This window comes from Drosophila yakuba, chromosome 3R (assembly GCF_016746365.2).
Source record: "Drosophila yakuba strain Tai18E2 chromosome 3R, Prin_Dyak_Tai18E2_2.1, whole genome shotgun sequence".
Lineage (NCBI taxonomy): Eukaryota > Metazoa > Arthropoda > Insecta > Diptera > Drosophilidae > Drosophila > Drosophila yakuba.
Genome location: NC_052530.2, coordinates 21,168,290 through 21,188,005, shown reverse-complemented (window position 1 = coordinate 21,188,005; position 19,716 = coordinate 21,168,290). Strand labels below are relative to the sequence as shown.

The 19,716-nt window shown below is 46.4% G+C and overlaps 8 protein-coding genes across 9 annotated transcripts; 3 read left to right on the top strand and 5 right to left on the bottom strand.

Moving 5' to 3' along the window:
* Positions 1-12: 12 nt before the first annotated feature.
* On the bottom strand, positions 13-2,802 carry LOC6537792. Its single transcript, XM_002098297.4, has 6 exons — positions 2,538-2,802; positions 1,761-1,881; positions 765-1,103; positions 503-703; positions 331-444; positions 13-258 (listed from the first exon to the last, which is right to left on the bottom strand). Exons 2-6 carry the CDS (start codon positions 1,872-1,874, stop codon positions 139-141), a joined length of 888 nt encoding a protein of 295 aa, XP_002098333.1. The 5' UTR covers positions 1,875-1,881; positions 2,538-2,802; the 3' UTR covers positions 13-138.
* A 472-nt stretch (positions 2,803-3,274) lies between these two features.
* On the top strand, positions 3,275-4,240 carry LOC6537791 (cardioactive peptide). The gene is made up of 3 exons (XM_002098296.3): positions 3,275-3,461; positions 3,653-3,716; positions 3,770-4,240. Exons 1-3 carry the CDS (start codon positions 3,351-3,353, stop codon positions 4,060-4,062), a joined length of 468 nt encoding a protein of 155 aa, XP_002098332.1. The 5' UTR covers positions 3,275-3,350; the 3' UTR covers positions 4,063-4,240.
* Positions 4,241-4,575: 335 nt separating this feature from the next.
* LOC6537790 (probable cytochrome P450 6d4) lies at positions 4,576-6,435 on the bottom strand. The gene is made up of 3 exons (XM_002098295.3): positions 5,683-6,435; positions 5,418-5,620; positions 4,576-5,357 (listed from the first exon to the last, which is right to left on the bottom strand). Exons 1-3 carry the CDS (start codon positions 6,375-6,377, stop codon positions 4,702-4,704), a joined length of 1,554 nt encoding a protein of 517 aa, XP_002098331.1. The 5' UTR covers positions 6,378-6,435; the 3' UTR covers positions 4,576-4,701.
* A 28-nt stretch (positions 6,436-6,463) lies between these two features.
* LOC6537789 (chorion peroxidase) lies at positions 6,464-10,085 on the bottom strand. Its single transcript, XM_002098294.4, has 4 exons — positions 9,719-10,085; positions 7,473-9,332; positions 7,247-7,416; positions 6,464-7,182 (listed from the first exon to the last, which is right to left on the bottom strand). Exons 1-4 carry the CDS (start codon positions 9,883-9,885, stop codon positions 6,887-6,889), a joined length of 2,493 nt encoding a protein of 830 aa, XP_002098330.1. The 5' UTR covers positions 9,886-10,085; the 3' UTR covers positions 6,464-6,886.
* Positions 10,086-10,134: 49 nt separating this feature from the next.
* On the bottom strand, positions 10,135-14,286 carry LOC6537788 (nuclear pore complex protein Nup133). Its single transcript, XM_002098293.4, has 8 exons — positions 14,013-14,286; positions 13,784-13,958; positions 13,219-13,722; positions 12,855-13,167; positions 11,961-12,799; positions 11,223-11,901; positions 10,620-11,161; positions 10,135-10,558 (listed from the first exon to the last, which is right to left on the bottom strand). Exons 1-8 carry the CDS (start codon positions 14,186-14,188, stop codon positions 10,184-10,186), a joined length of 3,603 nt encoding a protein of 1,200 aa, XP_002098329.1. The 5' UTR covers positions 14,189-14,286; the 3' UTR covers positions 10,135-10,183.
* A 219-nt stretch (positions 14,287-14,505) lies between these two features.
* On the top strand, positions 14,506-17,430 carry LOC6537787 (wolframin). Of its 2 annotated transcripts, none has more exons than XM_015193033.3 (4): positions 14,506-14,655; positions 14,715-14,813; positions 14,874-16,435; positions 16,505-17,430. In XM_015193033.3, exons 1-4 carry the CDS (start codon positions 14,592-14,594, stop codon positions 17,336-17,338), a joined length of 2,559 nt encoding a protein of 852 aa, XP_015048519.1. In that variant the 5' UTR covers positions 14,506-14,591; the 3' UTR covers positions 17,339-17,430. The 2 variants fall into 2 exon arrangements, with proteins under 2 accessions (XP_015048519.1, XP_002098328.1); XM_002098292.4 differs by having other exon boundaries at positions 14,871-16,435.
* A 146-nt stretch (positions 17,431-17,576) lies between these two features.
* On the bottom strand, positions 17,577-18,116 carry LOC6537786. Its single transcript, XM_002098291.4, has one exon. The coding sequence runs from the start codon at positions 18,032-18,034 to the stop codon at positions 17,585-17,587; it is 450 nt and encodes a 149-aa protein (XP_002098327.1). The 5' UTR covers positions 18,035-18,116; the 3' UTR covers positions 17,577-17,584.
* Positions 18,117-18,409: 293 nt separating this feature from the next.
* LOC6537785 (glutamate--cysteine ligase regulatory subunit) lies at positions 18,410-19,602 on the top strand. The gene has a single exon (XM_002098290.4). The coding sequence runs from the start codon at positions 18,557-18,559 to the stop codon at positions 19,412-19,414; it is 858 nt and encodes a 285-aa protein (XP_002098326.1). The 5' UTR covers positions 18,410-18,556; the 3' UTR covers positions 19,415-19,602.
* Positions 19,603-19,716: the final 114 nt, after the last annotated feature.

Below are 19,716 nucleotides of genomic sequence, written 5' to 3'. Positions count from 1 at the left end.
ATGACGACCTCGTCAGGGGGTACAAATGTTTATTGAGTCGCTAAAATGCTTTACAAAAGTGAGGGTCTAGAATATATATTAAATATTAGAAAAAAGGTCAACTATGGTTATGGTTTTTCTCTTATGTGGAAATCTCCCTTAGGCGGGCACCTTGCGACTAATGATCTTTATCAGCTCATCCACGCGCTCGCTCTTGCCGGCGAATTGTTTTGGATGCGGTCCAATCATTTGAATGATCATCGGCACGTCTTGCGAGACCTAAAAAAAATACGAAATTATTCGAATATTTGACAGCTGTCAATTTGGGCTAAGCGGAATATGGGTCAATACCTCGAGGAAGCGGACGAGTGCCTTCAACGTGCGGAAGATCTGGTCTTCGTTGGGACTGCTCTGGAAGAACTGAAGAATGGCCATGGCCAGCTCCACGGCAATGTCGTCGAATACCTACACACATGTACATCCTGAATATATGATAATTTATAATAATTTGCATACCACTTACCACCGTCTTCACTTCCTTGATAGCAATGTTGTACAGGATCATGCTGCCAATGTTTTTCAGCTGCGGGCAATTGGATAGGATGCAGTGGACGGCCACCTTGGTGGTCACTCGTATGTTGGAGATGGTCTGACCATTGTAGTCCCACTCGGAAATGTACAGCAGCCATTCGGAGGGACCCAGGTTCTCAAAGAGATTGCACATCTGCGACATATTGCATGTATAGTTAACTATCGATAATGAATAATCACACCGATGGACTTACAAACATGGCCCAGGCCTGCTGCTCCTCGGGCGTCTGCTTGTCAATGTCCTGGGCGTAGTTCATCAGTGTGTGATCCCTGCGATCCTGGTGCAGTATGATGATCACATCATCTTTAAGCGCCGCATAGGCCAGCGTGCGGATCAGGTGTATCCGTGTGTCCGGGGAGAAGGCCTGATTGTCACGCAGGACGCGCTGCACGAAGATCAGAAAGTTGTCGCCCAGCGCCCAGGAGCCGTCGTCCTCGATCAGATACTGATGCAGCTCCTCCATGGCCACCTCCTCCTCCTTGTAGATCTTGCCATCCAGCAGCTTCACTAGGCTCTCCAACTCAGTCTTTATCTGTGGCGAGAAAAGCGAAAAGGATAAGATACTTAATATCTGATGGATACGTAAATACCCCGATAGGGATACAGGATACTCCTGTGCTCAAAAAAGAAAATTCAAATTTTTAACCATTTTCGCAAATTTTGATGGTACCATCATCAAAAATGCGAAAATTTGTAAACATTTTTTTTTCGAAAATTATAAAAAAAAGTCGATAGCAATAAAAGTAGTTGTCCAAAAGTGGAATGTTATACCTCGTTAAATTCGTAACAAAATTCCCTATCCACCTGTGTTCAAAAAAGGAAATTCAAATTCTTTACCATTTTTTGCAAATTTTGATGATTTGATGATGGTACCCCTTATCAAAAATGCGAAAATTTGTAAAAAAATTTTTTTTTTAAATTATAAAAATAGTAATTGGGATAGTTAGCTATGTTTGTTGGCATAAACAATTGTTTATAAACAGCTTCCAATTGTGTATACCGAAACCATTTTTGTTGAAATGTTTGAATAAATATTCGTATAATTTGCAAATATGGCATAGAAATTAGCCAAAAAGATATTACCCAAAAAGGCTGAATTGGGTATAAGTACTATTTCCCTTGAGCACACGATCATAGTCCAACTTTTCTATCTAATTCTTGGATACAGCTTCCTACCAATGGTACTTACATCAATGTCTTTGAGGACCAGCGACGGTTCGCGTGGGACTTCCTTCTCCTCCGTGGACTTGGAGCGCTCCTTGCCATTCTGAGACTGCTGTTGTTGGGCTGCGGGCTCTGACATCTCTGGTCTATTAATAGCCGAATGAGGAAATTATAGTAATAAAATAAATTGTATACTCAAAAATAAATGAATATGCATTCGCATGGGGCCACCAAACAACAAACTTTCGCTGCGCAAGAGCAACGTCACTCGCAGGGCCATAAAATTGCAAGGATTTTCACTTTTTATTCGATATTATTTTTTTTACGAGCTGCTTGCGATAATGTTGTAATTTTCAGCACAAATTGCCGCTCAGGCGTGCTGAAATGTTTACAATTTCGGCAACAGAAATATGCGTGGAATTTGTTTCATATGATGTTTCATATAAACAAAGAGGCGGAAAAGCATTTAGCTTAATTAACAGCAGAGAAGAGCAGGAAAATAAAAGGGAAAAGGAAAAGCGGTTGCCGGCGGGCACAATTGGTAGAGGAAAAGTTGTCAAACCGAAGTGTGACAGTAAAACTGAGGAAAACTCAAAATAGCCGTGGTATTTTTAGTTTTTTACTTTACGTAGACAAAAACAAGGTACAGAAGATTCTCAACTGGCAACACGAAATTGCATGCAATGTGATATAAACGATTTTTTCCGGCCTCAGACGACAGAAATGTGTCCATTATAATCAAATAAAATGTGCAATATTTCCTAATTAATTTGCATAATTTATAGATTTCCAAATTACTCACATGCTATTTTAGTAGAAGTGACACAGAAATTCCTTCACTTTCGACACCAAATCGTGGGAAAGTCGAGATAAAAAAAAGCACAATTCAAAATTCAACTAGGGCACAAATGGTATCACTTGTTTATACAAATTCCGAAGATGAATATATATGGTTATTTATTTTCCAGATCATGCAACTTTTGTAGAATTTTTCATTGAATTCCGGAGATCGAGTAGCACGCGAACCGTTTTACCAGAGAGTCGCCTCGAAATTGCCTCTGTTTGTTCGGAAAAGTCCCGTGGAAGTGTGAGGAAAAGTTTCGGAAAATGCACACTCACTGGCGTAGGAGCGATCTGTGCGAGTGTCTTTTCGGATATATCCGATCGGATCGGGTCTTTATAAATAGATACACTTGCCTCAGTTCGCTCGCGAGCGAATTATGGCCAATGCAGCTGCACTGGCCAAAATCAGTGGGCATTGTGTGGGCTTTTCGCCCACTTTAAGTCCGCGCAGTGCGGTTTCAAATTGAAGTGGTTTGCAGTGGTTTTTATTACGCTCTGCAAGGGCAAGGACCATCCTTCACACGTCAATGCAATGTTAATGTGCGGGGGCGACCCGGCTGGGAAAGGTCGGGAAAAACACAAAAAGCCATTAAGTGGCAACCAAAATACATTCCAGGCCCAGCTGGAGGTCCTGTCGCCTTCTGAAAGCAACAAGTCTCACATTGCGTAGCCGAGATGTTGACCAAGGCCCAAGCTGCTGCCACTTTCATTTGGCTTTCGAGTGTTAAGCGCATCGGTTGCTAAGTGGTTGCTTATTAAAAATACTCCAGCAATGAGAACTTCCATGAGGATTTCCCTGAGGCTAATCGCACTCCTGGCTTGTTTCATCTGCTCCCAGGCTTCGCTGGAAAGGGAGAACAACGAGGGCCCCAATATGGCGAATGTGAGTTATCAATGCATTAACCATTTCATAGAGACCAAACAAAAAGCGAAAAGACATTGTGAAATTATGGTATTTGTAGCCTAATGCTGCTAATCGAAAGTGATAACGTGACGCATTGCTTAAAGTTAACACATAATTAAATAGTAGCTTACTTCTTTATCTTGAATTATAATCACTCGGTTTGTTTACAGCACAAGCTAAGTGGCGTTATACAGTGGAAATACGAGAAGCGACCATTCTGCAATGCATTTACAGGTAATTTTTATAAAATATATTTAATTACGCAATACAATCCGTAAGATTTACAGGATGTGGACGAAAGCGAACGTATCCCTCATATCCACCATTCTCGCTATTCAAACGCAATGAAGTCGAAGAGAAACCCTATAACAATGAGTACTTGTCTGAAGGTCTCAGTGATTTGATCGATATCAATGCCGAGCCCGCTGTGGAAAATGTCCAAAAGCAAATCATGTCCCAAGCCAAAATCTTCGAGGCCATCAAAGAAGCCAGCAAGGAAATCTTCCGCCAGAAGAACAAGCAGAAAATGTTGCAAAATGAAAAGGAGCTGCAACAGTTGGAGGAGCGCGATAGCAAATGAATCGGATAAATCGGTATTATCGGAATAATCGGAATGATCGGATTGATGGAAAGTTAATTGACTGCATGGTTACCACACTGGTTTTGTTATTGTACATACTATCCTTATCCATGACTCCTTGAATTGTGAAGAATTCTACAGCACTGGCATTGCATTCAATAAAAATTGTTGACCTCAATTTCAGTTGTTTTCTTAACTATTATATTTATTGGTAAAACATTTAAGAGCGCTCATTACTTTCACCAAAAAGAATATACAATAAGTTAGCCTACGCTATCTGTTGGTGGCATTAGTAATTGGTAATCGCAATGGGTTCCCATATCAATGCAAACTTATGATAACGATAAGGGCAATCATAAAATTTATTTCAATAGCAAATAGATGGATTGCACCTACAAAACCTTTGCACAATAATAAGATGCTTAGTAAAAACATTTTCAAAAGTGTGGACGACTCATCACAATAAACTATGTTACATCATATAAGATATTTTCCGTAATAAAATAATTATAATTGATTTGCATTCATCTACGATGAATTTATTACACACTCTTTGTTTTTTATCTGAAGCTAAGCTTTTATCATTCCAAAAATCTATAAATATAATTATAACTATTGTATTTCATCACCGTAGTGCTTTTATTGTAACTTGGGCACTCTTTTGGACAAACGCACCCGCACTCCATGCTTGGGAATCAGGGCAATGCCACTGTTCTCGAACTCTATTTCGCTCTTGCTCATCACCTCGACATTGAAGTTCTGCAGGATCTTGATGATGGCCAGTTTGGAGTTAATACGACCCATTCTCTGGGCAATGCAAATCCTGGGACCCTCGCCAAACGGCATGAATGCAGTGGGATTGTAGTTGCGACTCTCCTCCGAGAAGCGGTCGGGATCATAGGTCTCGGGATCCGGGAAGTACTCCGCATCATGGTGAATGCCGTACAGGGAGATCACAACTGGAGTACCCTTCGGAATGACGTGGTTGGTATCGGGCACAGTGTAGTCTTGGGTGCACTCGCGGTTCAGAATGGGCAGGCCCGGATATTTGCGAATGGTTTCCTGCACACACAGATCCAAGAACTCCATCTTATGCAGCGAATCATAGGTGATCTTTCCGTCGTTTTTGGCCAGCGTCTCGTCCACTTCATCCTGTAGGCGCTTCAGTAGTTCTGGATACTGAGCCAACTCGTAGATGGTAAATGCTGCTGTCGATCCGGTGGTCTCCTGTCCAGCTATGTAGAATATGAAAGCCTGAGCCGTGATGGCCTCCAAGGAAATGGTTTTTATATGACCTGAAAACAATAAACTACTTAGAATATCTCAATTAGTATACAACTTGAATTATCACTTACCATCGGGTGTCTTCTGGATGCTGAAGGACTTCTCGTCATTCTCGTCTATCTTGCCGGTGTTCCTCAGCTGGATGAGCAACTGCAGCAGATCCTTGCGCACTATGCCATGTTTCTCGCGGTACTCAACGGTTTCCTTCACAATCTGCAACATGGCCAGGCCAACTGGATTTTTGAAACCTATTCTGAATAGGAACTGTGCTATCCTACAAGATATGCAAGAGATCGATTAGACACAGCCAAACAAAAGATATTATGTATCACTTACGAGGGCACCAGGAAGATCATCATGCCAAACAAGGCATTGAATCTATTGTTGGCTCTGGCCAGCGACACCAGTTTACGGAACTTGTTATCCGGATTCTCGAAGCTGTTCACATCCAAGCCAAAGATAGTGGAGGCTATGATATCAATGGCATAGTTTTGCATCACTTTCTTTACATCCACCTCCTTGAAGCCCTCCTCCGGCAGCTCCTTTTGCAGATGGGCCACCATCTTGTCACCAATATCCTCGGACGTGCTGAACATGCTCTTCAACTTGCCGGATGTGAAACACGGCGACAGCATGTGCCTCATCGATCGCCAGCTCTGACCACGTAGCGAGAAGATATTGGCCGACAGGGGATCCCGCTCCTCATCGACGTACACGCCGCGATCGTGGAAGCTGGCGAAATCCTGGGCCAGCACCCGGCGTGCCAGGTCCGCGTCTCTGACCAGAACAGCCGGACGGAAGAGCAAGTAAATGCCCAAGACGCGTTCTTTACTCTTCACATACACATCGTAGATGGCCAAGCCCATGCTCTTCTCCTGCCTCCAGACGCTGTCCAAGCAACCGAATGGAATCCCGAAGTGCTTGTCAAATGGAAATCCGCGACGCTCCCAGTACTCATAGTGGCGCTTCAGATAGAACCACGCCAATGTCAAGAGCGAGCAATGTATGGCCAACAAAACCAGCGAAAACATAGTTAACCTATTTGGAACTTTTTTCTACCCAACCTTTTTCTACGAAAGCCAATTTATAACTGACTATCAAACCGAAGAGCTTCCACTTTTATGCGCAGTAAATCGACGATTATTTATTCTCTTTATCAGTAACTCTTAATTCTCTTCTCTTAATTCTTTATAGTGAAGAATTCTTGGTGAACAAAGCTACATCGAAAATCTTGATGACAGCTTTATATTCATGGTGAAATTCGAACGTTTAGCTTTTATGTTATAAGCTAACAAGTATTATATACAAAATTGCTTAAATGTTGTTTTATACAATAATTTAAGTATTTAAAGCTTAGAAAACGTATTCTTTTTTATAATTTATTAATTTACTGCTTATTTACGAGGGGCTGCTGTGTAGTTGATGAACTTTAGTATAGCAGTTGTTTTTCAAAATAGAAGAAACCGGCTTAAGAGTATATGTTTTACATATTTTAATAAATAAACAATCTTTCTCAATCGAAATGTGATCTCATTCCTAGCTACATCCCTTTATCAATATGTAGAGTTACATTGCGGAATTGATGATTTGCCTGGGACATTACGCGCACCGAAGAGGATCCCCTACTGATGCCAGTACTGTGAAGTTCCTGGGGTTGCTGTTTCTCGCACCAGGGCTCGAAATTGAAATGAGATCCCTCCAGGTCCTGGCAATCCACATGAGGATTACCTCCATCGCGCAGTCTCTGCATGACATGCGCTCTCACGCGGGTTATTCCATCGGAGTTGCGACAAATGATGGCGGCCAGACTGGTTTTGTAGATCTCCGCCAATTGAGCTGCAGCATCAGGTGGAACATGGTTCTTAGTTCTTAGATACTTCTAAGTTTGAAGGACACTTACCTTTGGTGAACTTCTGTGGACCCATTTTCCTTTCGTACCAGTGGGAGTCGCCCAGTTTGAGGCGTAGGAACTGGTCGGACACCATGCAGCTGAGCAGCGGTCCAAAGATAGCTCCATCCAGTGGCGGCTCACTGAGTGCGCCCGTATAGACGTCCACATCTTGCGGAGATCTGCAAGCAAAGGCGTTTACCCCTAGAGAAACACGATAAATCACAACATTACTTACTCGTAAATCTGCCGGATGGAGTCCAGAGTAGCGTTGTCAATGGCCAGAGACATCTCCGCCCACGTATCCACCGGTGGCAGACGACAATGTCGGCGGAAGACTGGATACGTGGGTATGCCATGATCCCGGCCCCTCTGAATGTTTAAGGAGACCAAATCGAGTCCACACAGAGGCACCCTATCCTCGGCGGTGCCTTCGAATAGCTTCTGGGTAACCTCCAGTGAAAAGAAGCGATCCACTTGCATCACTGGCGTATTGGCCGCCGTCATGAGGGCGTGGTCAATGCCATGCTCCGCCCACAGGGAGAATGGATTGAAGAGCATCTTGTGCAGTTCCATGGCCTCGGCACTACTGTTATCCCTCGAGATATTGAACAATCCCGGCAGAAGGGTGTGTGCAAACCGGAATGCGGCTGCTGCAAAGCAATTGGCAATAGTTGGATCCACCTCCGGATCGTAGGTATCCGGAGCATTTAGATTGTGTTTGGCTGGCAGCAAGCCCTTGGCCTCGCTGAGATTCTTTCCGAGCAGCACTGGCAAAAACTCATTGTATGTGATGTGCGCCATCTGGGCACCTAGAATCTTGCGCGCCTCCTGGTAGAGGCGCTCGTCTTCCCAGTGTGGATTCTGCTCCTGCAGCTGCCGAGCCAAATAGTTGTGATGTCTAGCCCACAGCAGATGCATGGATGTGAGAAGCAGGTTCTCATTGGCCCGATCATCGCCAGACTCGAAGCAGTATTTACCCAGTCGCGTCATCTGGACACGATTGCAGCCATCTGTCGGATTGGAGGAGATGGGCAACAGTTGACGACCATCATCAGTGACAAACATGCGCAACGATCCATTGATAAAGCTTCGCAGCTGATTCTGCCGCTGCTCCAGGTTGCCATAAACGACGGAGGCGTCTATAAAGGCCGTGGCCTGGTTCAGCTGCATCCGTGGACCAAATCTACCCGTGGGCGCTGGAGCCGATCTCACGAAATTCATGCAACTGATGTTGTACTGCTTGTAGTAGGGATCATCTGGCAGTATATCAACCGGATAGCATTCCGGATGCTGCTCACGAGTGGCAGCCACACAGCAATCAATGGACTCACCCTCCTGCGAGGTGGTAAGCGATGTGGCTGTGATGTCGTGGTCCATGAACTGACCAAAAACGGCCAGCATCACCGTGAAATTCGAGTCCGTCTCGTAGCTGGAACGATGGATTTTCAGAGAGACCTGACGTGCAGGCGGTAACCGTCCATGATGACTAGCGCGAGGAGCAGCAATACCATCCGCATAGTCCGGAGACACCATGCGACGGTATGGAACCATGGAGGCTCCGTAAGTCCTGGGATGTTGTTTATTGTTACACACACCGGTGGATCTTCTATAGCGTGCATTGAAATCGCAATCCAAACGGAGCACCGTAGGGTCGGGTAGGACTATCTTGGGTCCCCAACCGATGTTGCTGCGCCCCGGCTGTTTGGTGTAGTTAAACCTCTTGGCTATATCCATGGTGGCCTGGTTCTCCACATAGCCGCGCCGCGCCAGTTTCCTGGCCTCTGGATTCGTGCTCAGGGAACGATAGTGGCGGAAGGACGGCGTATTCACCTCGTTGGGCTGCAGACCCTCCTCCAGTATTTCCCTATCTCCCAGTGCCTTAATCCCAGCACTGACCGCCTGGGCACCATCCTGATGGCCCAATGCCGCCTGCTGCAGCGCCCATTCTGCCGCCGGTTCGTCTGGCAGTGGCCTGTCTGGGGGCAATTCGCTATCCGATCCATTGACGACGAAAAAGAAACTGGGACCCCCATCCGCTCTGCCCAGGGAATCGCTGAACACCAGGGCCAGGCACAGGGCGGTGAATACAATCGCTCTGCGGTTGGGAAAGTGAAATTACTTTGTGGTTTGCTTGCTGCGGTTAAGCGCGACTAAACGTTCACAATGGGTTAATAATGGAGTATTAAATATCCGATTAAAGGGGGATAGAAAATTCTTTCTCACTGTTTAAATTTCTTTAAAGAGGTCAAAAGTATGCTTTTGGGACAACAACACCTGGTTAATGTGGTTATTTAAGGCTCGGAATTTGGGGAACCTTCACAAAATCAATTCAACGAGTAAAGTGTCTATACCAATAGTTTCTAGTTTCTACTTTAAGGTGTCACTGTTTATGTTTAGGTGGCCAACTCAGTATGGTTAACTTTAACACAAACAAAACAATTTCTTCTTTTCCGCATTCTCAACTCCTTAATTCACACTCACAGAAAGGTGATGCCCATGCAGCACTGGAACTGCCGCATCTTGTTGCGTCGCGAGCGCGGAGAAACGCCACCCGGAAAGACACGCTCCGGTCCCTGATACGGCGGCAGGATAACATATCCTGAGCTACTGGGAATGGCATCGGTAAGCGGCGTTGTTTCGTCCGTCATGATCAAAGTTAAACTGATGCGCACCGGCGACAAATGCAAACAGCACAGCTGCGAGCCGGGCCGCCTCTAAGAGTTGCCCCGAACACTTGATGGGCTTCCGACTCTCCGCTCGCCACACTTCAGATACTTTCGCCGGCAGAGACCGGCTGTGACAAAGCAACTTAGTTTATAATATTTTATAATGCTTGCGTTTGAGCGACGCAACAACAAGGCAGGCAACTGTCCACCGTCCAAGAACACCAGCCATCATTTTAAATTCTTAACGTAAACTTTAATAAACGACATGTGAGGTGCTTGATTAGACTTCCATATCGTCTGGCTGTTTGAACATGTCGGCCACATACTCGTAGGTCAGTTTCAACAGATACTGGAACGCTTTCTGCTGCGGCAAGTCGCCGAGCTCCACGCTCTCCAGAAAGTCTTCCATGGGTGGCAAAAAGTTCTCCGACTCGTGGCCCATCAGCTGCGAGATTTCGATGATCTTGAAGAAGAGCAATTTTTGCATGTAATGCACAGCATTGTTGGGATCGTAGTCCGTCCAGTTATCGCGCTTTATGGCTGCACACCAGATCTTGTGCCGCATATCGTAGGGCTGTTCCACGTAGCTCAGAAGTTCTAAAGCTTTACGGAACTCCGTTTCGGTGGCAGTTTCATTTTCCTCGGCAATATTAAGCTGTGTATAAAACGGTGACAATTATAATATTACAATGTTATTTTAAGATGTGCAATCTTACGTTGATAATCTCCTCTGCTTTGAGCACCTTCTGTTCTGTTGGATCGAAGCCAAAGCTTTCCAGTACGTCATGGCCCAGTTGCGATTGATATTCGACCAGCGTTAGATCTGCATTGATCTTCTCCACTTGGGCAGTTAAATCGGATTCGGCTGCCGCGAAGGCCGCCAGTTTGGCTAGCGACAGCATAGACTTCTTGCGGGCCACAAACTCCGTTTCGCACTGGGCCAATTCGTAGAGTACCTTGGCAGCCCGCTCGAAGTCACCGTTGAATATTAGCTGGATCCAGCCTAGGGACGGATGGTCGCGCATGAACTGAGCCAAAGCCGTCTGGTTGCCCTTGAAGCGTTCGAAGACCTCGCCGTGCCGGTTCTGGCGCAGATGCCAGTTGATGGCAAACTGCGAGAAGTCATATTCTTCGTACTTGCGGGTGTAATCGTCCAGTCGCTCTTTGTCCTGCGTCTCATCGCAGATAAGCACCAGGCTCTGAAAGTCGAGATACTTCTCAGCGAGCTTTGCGGCGTACTCGTATTGGCGATCTTTAACTGAATAAAAAGTCGAATGTAGGAAGTGTTAACTACGAATAGAATGCCATAGAATGCTTACTCATCACAGATATGAGTTCTCTTCGCTGAGCCTCAAACTGCTGCTGCAACACATTGAACTTTTCTGAGTCGCGCACGCTTTCCAAGTAAGTCCTTCGTCCGTCCAAAACCAAATCTATCAGTTCGAATATCTGTTGGTACAATTGCTGCTTTAGCTCAGTCTCGCTAACGCAGTGACCGCCATAGCGAACGCTGATGTCAATGAGGCGAGTCAAAGTGTCACGAACACCAGCACTACCGGCCATCGCAGTCCAGGGAAGATTCTCGTACGAAGGTAGTTTGTCGCTGCTCAGTCTAAAGCTACTTGCGTGCTGCTCGCGATGCCTGAACACTTGTCCCAAAACGTCCAGGACAATAGAGTTGATATCGTTGATAAAGTGGGCCACGGATACGGTGGTCTGACTCTGAGCAGCAATACGATCGTCTGCAATATCCGCTAGGGCCTCGAACACGTTCTGGAACTTTGACAGCTTTACATAAAATATATCCTGGTAAGTTAGGCTGCCATGAGGCTCCTCATCCCATAGCGCTACGGTGGCTTCGATAGCCTCTTCAATCAGCTTGGGCAGTTTGGTCTGCAAGGATCGCAGAGCCATAGCAGCCACTATCTTCTCGCTTATATCGGAGAGAATAAAGCTGGTGGGCTTCAACAAATGGCTTCCGCAAGGTATTGCGTTTAACTGGAACGAAAAATATTGATTATTAATAATCTACGCAAATAAACATTTTTTGCTTATACCTTTTCCCAAACTCCACTGGAATGCAGAAACGTTATGAAGTGCTGGAAAGCAATGATCTTGTCCCTTAGTTGATTGATAATCTGCATGGAACGCGAGCTCCCGATGGCATGCCTATTCATTTCCTGATCTCCCAGGGCCTCCTCCCATCGGGGATCGGATATGGGAATATCCTCCGCCAAGTCTTCGGCGATGGTAATAACAACTCTATCCAACTTGTAAGCATCCATGGGTGCACCATTTGGATCGGCTCCAGAGACGTTGCGAAGCAGGTCATCGACGATTGTCTTGACCATACTGTTGTTGCGTTTCAGGTGATATAGGAAGGCTGCCTTCAGTTGCCCAACTTCATCGCAAAGTTCGTTGTACATTTCATCAGGATCCAGTTCGAAGAGGTGCAGATTGTTTGTGCTGCCAGTCACAGTAGACTGGTCGGGAGCTCCGAAGCTAGCGTTGAACGAAGTGGGAGCATACAAATCCGGCGTGTTGCAGGAGCTCATGTTCATCATTTCAGTACCATCAAAATCGCCTGGTGTAATAGAAACTAGACCGTGCGTGCGGCTAAAGAACAAAGGCAATTGACTGCAGATGGCGGCACTTAAAATGCGATCGTCATGTAGATGGAACTCGATCTTTTCCGCCTCTACTTCTGCAGTTGGCACGGAGTTGGACAAGTGCAGAGGATACACAACCTTGGAAGTATACAAATAGATGTGACTGCTGCCTACTACAAAACGCACGCTTAGGCAATCCTCCTCAGTTTTGGCACTAAAGAATTTATTGATCTTGAGCGGCGTGAACGATTCCAGGAGCATACTTTCTGCCTGAGCACTGCCAGTCACTAAAACAACTAATATTGTACATCATATAAAAATAAGTTGTCAAAAACTTCTTACCCAGAGCGTAGCACATTTGTGGAGCGTGAGCAGCATTCACAGCTCCAGCCAGTATATAGGCTTTGTTCTTTACCAAGTGGAAGTCCAGCAGATGAAGATCAATCTCCACATTATCTGCTGGGAGTCGGACGTTCCAGAACTTTGTCTTAAACTCTTCGCGTATCCTGCGCACCATCTCTGCATCCTCGTACAGAAGGTTTTCGGTGTTTCCCTTGTTGGACAGACTCCAGCGCTGGATAGCACGATCAGACAGTACGGCCACAATGGTTTCTCCACTTTCTGAATTGCTCTCGCAGCACATGCCGACCAAAACCTTAAAAACACTTCTTGAGAATTTTGTCCGAAACTGATCGAAGTTACTTACTTGATCCTTGTCTGCGCCCGTGTTCATTCCAATCAAAATGGAGGCAAACTTTTTGCCAAAACCACCAAGAAAGCTAGTGGCAGGCTTGATAGTCTTATGGTGCAGTGTGTAACGCCCATTGGTGAGTCCCACCCGCAAGAACACCAGATTGCATGTGGTTGTAACGGCTAGGTAGCCCTGCTGCGTTGGTAGACTGAGTAGTTGGACAAACTCCTGACCCGTTAGGATGGAGAGATCCACCGAGTTTCCATCGTGTGCAATCGATGACCAGTACCGAACTTCTCCCGTGGCAGAAACCGCAATGCAGGAGGCCATTTGCTGACCCTCCGTTTGGAAAACACTAATTAGATCACTCTTGTGGCCCAGGTCACTGTAAGGCAAGGTCAATTCTCGGCACTGGGCCAGGCCACCTCCACGCCTTGCCAGTTTGCCTACACGAGGTGGCGAACCCGACTTGGCCGTGTCCTTATACTGCCAAATCAAGAGGCGTCTGCCTTGGACAACCTAAAAGTGGTAATGGTTATGATTGCTGAACCAGATTAAATAAGAGTTTCTGAAATATTACCCAAGCCCAACCATTTTGCGTCACTTTTGCTGTTACTGTGCCCGCTCCTGGACCTGCGAAGGTGAGTGCCTCATTGACCACCACCGGCAGTGGGCAACCGAAGCTCTCGACCGCATTGTAATCGGACCGGATGCCGGGAATGGACTGAGTGGAGCGCACGGTCAAGCTGAGCCGACTGAAAAGGGTTATTAAATGAGTGAGGAATTCCAGGCGGATGAGGAGCACATACCTGTTGGTCAGTGCAGTCTTTTTGAGGTTCCCTGGCAGCTGGGCGCAATTGGCGCTGCCGCCAAAAATTGATTTTCGCGTGCTGTCTGCCGAAGCCGCTGGCATGCTGTACCTTCGTGCGCCTGGAGAAGACTCTCGCGATATGCCGTATAATTGCTTCTGCAGATTTCTCTCCATTTTTGGTGCTGGGTATTATTTAAGAATGCCTATAAACAAAAAATAAACAACTCTTTTTTGCAACAGCAAACAATCTAGCCGGCATGTGTGGGAATCGATTATTGCTGGCGCAATATCGAAATCACAGCTGACACAACATTTGAATTAATTATCGATTATTAGTCACGATATTATGCATATAAACTATTAAAGCTAAAATAAAATAAATTAATTATACGTTTAAAATAATAAATATTTGTATATGGGAAAACAAAATTTTAAGTTATTTATTTATTAACAATTTGTGTATGTTTTATTATTTGTTAGTCCATCTCTAAAAGAAGTGCTTACACGATGCCATCACTAAGTCAAGTCTAGAATTATTTCATAGCTTTTCGTAAACAAATCGAAAAACTCCACACAGATGGCCACCTGGACACAAAATGAGCCGACAGGTGTCACCAAGCGCAGGCGTTGGAATCTGGAAGGTAAATCTAAGAGCCCTGAGCGATACAAGTTCATATTGTGGAGATGTACTCCCTTACAGATCGTGCCTCATTGAACAAACTTAAGCATCATATTGCCGAGGAGGGATGTCCCCAGATGCAATACGACCTGGCCAAGGAGTTACTCAATAATGCCATAGGTGAGTGTAGGGATTCGTAGGAGAGTTACAAGATAATAAAGATTGCCGTGTCCTCAGTAGAGCCCAATCTTGCCAAAGGCAATCAGAACCAGAAGGCCGTCAACTGGCTGGTGAGTGCCGCACACAATGGACACGAGGATGCGGCCAAGCTGCTCCGCCAGTGCTACAACGATGGCAGCGGTATTACCGCAGAGAATGCGGACGAAGTGCGTCGCTGCCTGGCCATGACTCCTGGCGAACGGGCGGCCAGAAAAGCAGCCCGGGAGCTCTTTGCCTGCTTATCAAATGGAAACGAGCATATTACGCCCAAGCAGCTGGAGCGCAAAATGCGGCGAATTTACAATCTGCAACGCAAGCGACGTCGACGCGACGATGACCGCTCCTCGTCGAGCAGCGAAGGAGAACAGGAGCCGGAGTGCGAACCCCTCGAAGATGTGCCCACTATTGACCTAGCCAATGTGGAGCGACGCCGCCTGATCACCGAAGCTCACCTTGTTTCGGCAGCTTCCAATTACAGTGCCGGACAAATGCCCAGCGTTAATGATGCTCTCACATTATCCGTCCCGGATCCGAGGAGCTTGGACCATGTACCCTGCTTCTACCGCATGATCTTCCACCCGCTCATCTTCTTCACCCTCTTCTACCACCGACTGCTCAACTTGATTGTGTCCATACCCAACGTCATTCCGCTGAGTGTACGCTGCAGCGTGCTCGTCGCAATCTCTTGGTGGAGCAGCCGGCACATGCTGCCCCTGGTCAGCTATTACCTCAGTCTGGGCATCATGATCTGGGCCACGTGTAAGATGCTCAAAACCAAACAACAGTTCGTGGACTTCCGCATTTGGTCGGGACTGTTTCTCAGCTACGGGGATCAGAACATCGAGGCGGACATTGCGGAGCAGCGATTTTTACGCAACAATATGAAGCCGTACCTGTACTTCTTTTGTGCCTTCATTTGCAACCTGATCGTCTACCCGCTGGTTACAGACGCCTGGCTGCCACACTCGGAGCTGACTATTATCTCTGGAGCCTTCACCTTTATTACCATGTGCGTGTCTATGTACGCCTCCTCCCACCTACTGCCTGACTGGCTAGTGATAGTTTCCTTTGCCGTTAATGTGCTTGCCAAATATCCGTACGAAATGGACGAGGTGGTGTCCACTCGCTGGCGCTTTCTTGACCTACGCGTACCTACCTTCTCATCGTTTGTCATTGGCAATGGGATTGAATTCTGTTTGAATTGCCGCACTGCCTTGTATCTCTTTATTCCTGTACTGCTAATTATGATGGCCAAGCGCTCCCGTTGGCATGGCGTCTACACATTCCTCATCCCGCACTGTGTCACGCTCAGTTGGCTACAAGTGTGCATTGCCACTTCGCAAAGTTCCACCGTCTTTGGAGTGATGCGTGCGGCCCTCGGCTTGGCTGGAATTGTCTTGTTCCTCCCACTGTTTGGAATTGTGGCACTGCTGGTGCCTGTCTTCGTGGCCATCGATAGCTTGGGACTGGCCAGTGAGCAGCTTAGGTGGGGCAGCACAGCACTCGCCTGCGGGCTGGTAGTTGTCCTGTCCTGCATTTTGGCGCTAAACCGAGCCACCAAGAAATACATCACAATGCTGCAGGTAAGTGTTATCTCGGATAACCAAGTTTAAAGTGCTTTTTGTTCATGTAATAACTAAATACTCTTTCAGCTCATCATGGCGGTCACAACAGCGTGTTTGTTGGTCTTCCCCTATATGACCTCCAGCTTTAAAGATACGCCCCGCTTTAATGCCATGCCCAGAGTGGGTCTGCACTCCCTTACCGAGTCAAATACTCTGCCCTGGGATCGCTTTCATGCACTTTGTGCTCAACCTTTTTACGAGCAGCCGAACAAGATTAAGGCCCAGCTGCGTTGCTCCCATCTAAATGGAATGCCCGTCACATGGGAGGGCAGCGTCACCAAAGTGGAAATCTCTCGTGTGTCCAACTTTTTAGAGGATTTCATTGCCAACTATCTGCCCGTCTGGCTGGGCAGGATGCTGCGCTGCTTGCATGGCGAGAATATATCGCAGCACTTCAAATGCGATCCCAATTTGGATGCCCAGTGCGAGGAGTGGAGGAGCGTAATCAAGACGTTTAATGAGCAGAGCGGTAGTTGCACACTGCAGCGTTGGAATCGCTACGAGTACGAGCTGCTGGTCAAGGTGGGCACCAAGAAGAGTGGCCGGCTTCTTGGCCGTTCCGCCACCACAGATGTGATCCTACGAGCTCACCATGACTTTGGGAACTTCACGCGGTTCCTAAGCGAGGGCGATGTTGTACTATTCTACGGAATCTTGCACAATTCTCGGCTTTTGGCTGACAACGTGCAGGTGAAGCTGAAAACCATCGAGTGTGTTGAGTGCCGGTCGCGGGATTTGGGTACCGCCAGCATCGAGCGAGTGGTGGCTGCTTCACCCATGGATGCTCGCCTCCAAGATTTGATGAGAGGCATCAAATATTTGTTGAACGCTTTGTTGAATCCTTTAATTACATTCAAGTAATTTTCGTTCTATTGAAAGACTCAGAGGAAATGAGTTATTTGAAAATTTCCCATCCCATTTTATTGATCCAATAAAATATGTATTTATTTAAAGAGGAAAGTGATCCTTCTTTTTCGGCATTTATAAAATTATATTGTTTGATTATGTTTAAGATTGGCGCTATATTGGTTCTTGATAATATACAAAGAACTTTATTACTAAAGCTATATTTTATTATAAAATATGTATGTACACATTATTATTTGTTTAACTTGTTTGTATTTCGCTAGTTACATTATCAGAAGTAAACTGATCCACATTTTTGACATTCAAGTCGCAAAAGCTCCAAGTTAAGCCCCTTTTGTACATCTTTGGCGGGGATGCTAGCCAATTCGCAACAGGTGCTTTTGGGAAATCGAGACTTTCCAAGCTCTTCAACGAAGCATATTCAACATCCGGATCCAATTTCAGCTCGACATGATTGTGCAGCTCACAAGGCTCCGTGCAGATGAATTTTTCGGGTGCGTTGATCAGGAACTGGACTCCATCGAGCAGGAGCTTTCTGTGGGCAGGATTATCCACTCCCATCATGACTAGATCACTGGCAATAATTAACTTGCAGCGGGAAATGCTGTCGTAGCCCCGTTCCAGGAATTTAGCGGCGTACTTCTCCATGGTCAGCAGCACCAGCCACTCGCGTACAGCGTGTAGACACATCCTAGTCCTATTATTTAAAATTTTTAGATTTGTCAAGTTCTACACTTTGAAGTGCTGTCACTTTTGACAGCAGAGAACCGTTACACTTTACCGGTTAGATATGGCATTCTCAATGATATATACTGGTTTAAGGGTTAATTTTCTTTTGTTTTTAGTTGTTAAGAATAATAAATAATGAAATAATGTGGTTGAAAGTATTTTTATTAACCATAAGGGAGCTAACTTTTATAGTCAGTCAAGTACTAAATTTATAATAATACTTTTATAGGATTTAAAATTGCATTTTATTTGGATGATGCACCCCTGGAAATGCATCGATAAGTTATCGAGGCCAATCGACTACTGGCCACCACCAGCTCTCCGCGAACGTTATTTCTCTCCCCACACTTCGGTGCAAAGTGTATTTAAGTGGCCAGGCAGTCGGTGCTCGAGAACACACGCGTTTCACCCACCTGAGAGGGCTGCAGTTGTCTTGACGGGCGCGAAAGTAACAGATACCAAATAAGGAAAACACTTGTCACTATGATACCAACCATAACGAAGAAGTACCAGAACGTGGTGATTAGCACGGGCAACATCATCACCACCGAACTGGGACAGCGGAAATCGAATGAGGAGCTGTACGATGGCCTGAAGATAACGCTCCACACCGACCCGAGTGCGGAGCGCGTGGTTGTGGAGAAGGAGATCGACCAGCTGCACGGCCGAGTGCAGCGGGCCACCCAGGAGCTGACCACCCGTCTGACGGAGAATGGCCGGAATGAGATCAGTATCGGTGCCAAGATATTCCTCAATCGCCACTCCACGGAGTGTGTGAATCAGGCGGTGGAGGAGCTGCTCAACATTCTCAGTGTGACGCACGTGGACAATGTGGTGTTGGCCTACCACCCAAATGCGGTTGCCAGCGCAACGCCGGTGGCCACAACCAAATCGCCCTGTTCCGAGGGCTCCACCGTCAGCAAAGCTGCAAACTGGAGCCAGCGTAACGGAAAGGAGGGAGTGGCAGAGCTGAAGGAACTGTACCAAACACTGGAGCAGTATGCCCTTAAGCAGCAGATCACCCAGCTGGGCATTGCCGATCTGGATGCGGCAGCACTGGAGGAGCTGCACAAGAGCGCCCAAGTGGCGCCCACCATTGCCCAGGTCAACCTGTCCACTTGCTGCGTGGTGCCACCGGAACTGCAGGAGTTCTGCACCGCTCATGACATCCAGCTGAACACGCACAGCGATCCCGAGCTCCTGCTGCCGGCAGAGCAGTTCGACGGACTGGCCCCAGGCTACACAATCGACTGGTCGCTGCGCTATCAGGTGCATGTCCGTTGCCGGGGCGTTCTCACCGCCAAGGGATACATCGTGGGAGCGTCAAGGTCGAGCGATTAGTTATTAGTAACACCCACATACAGATTCTAGGCTATAGTTTTAATGTTTGTAATGTATGCTGTGTACAGTGGTGTACTTATTGTTTGTTATACAAAACCCCAATTGAGGACTCGGAGCCAATCGATTCACTTTACTGTAAACGATTTTTAAATACTTATTCTGAACATAAAGCGTTTCAAAAACGACAATTGGCAATTGGCTATTGTGTGTCACTGGCTTCCAGCTGCTGGGGGTCAGCGATTTGAGCCCCAACCGGTTTGAATTCCTCAGTTACAAATTAAGTATACGTCCAGCTGGTGTAA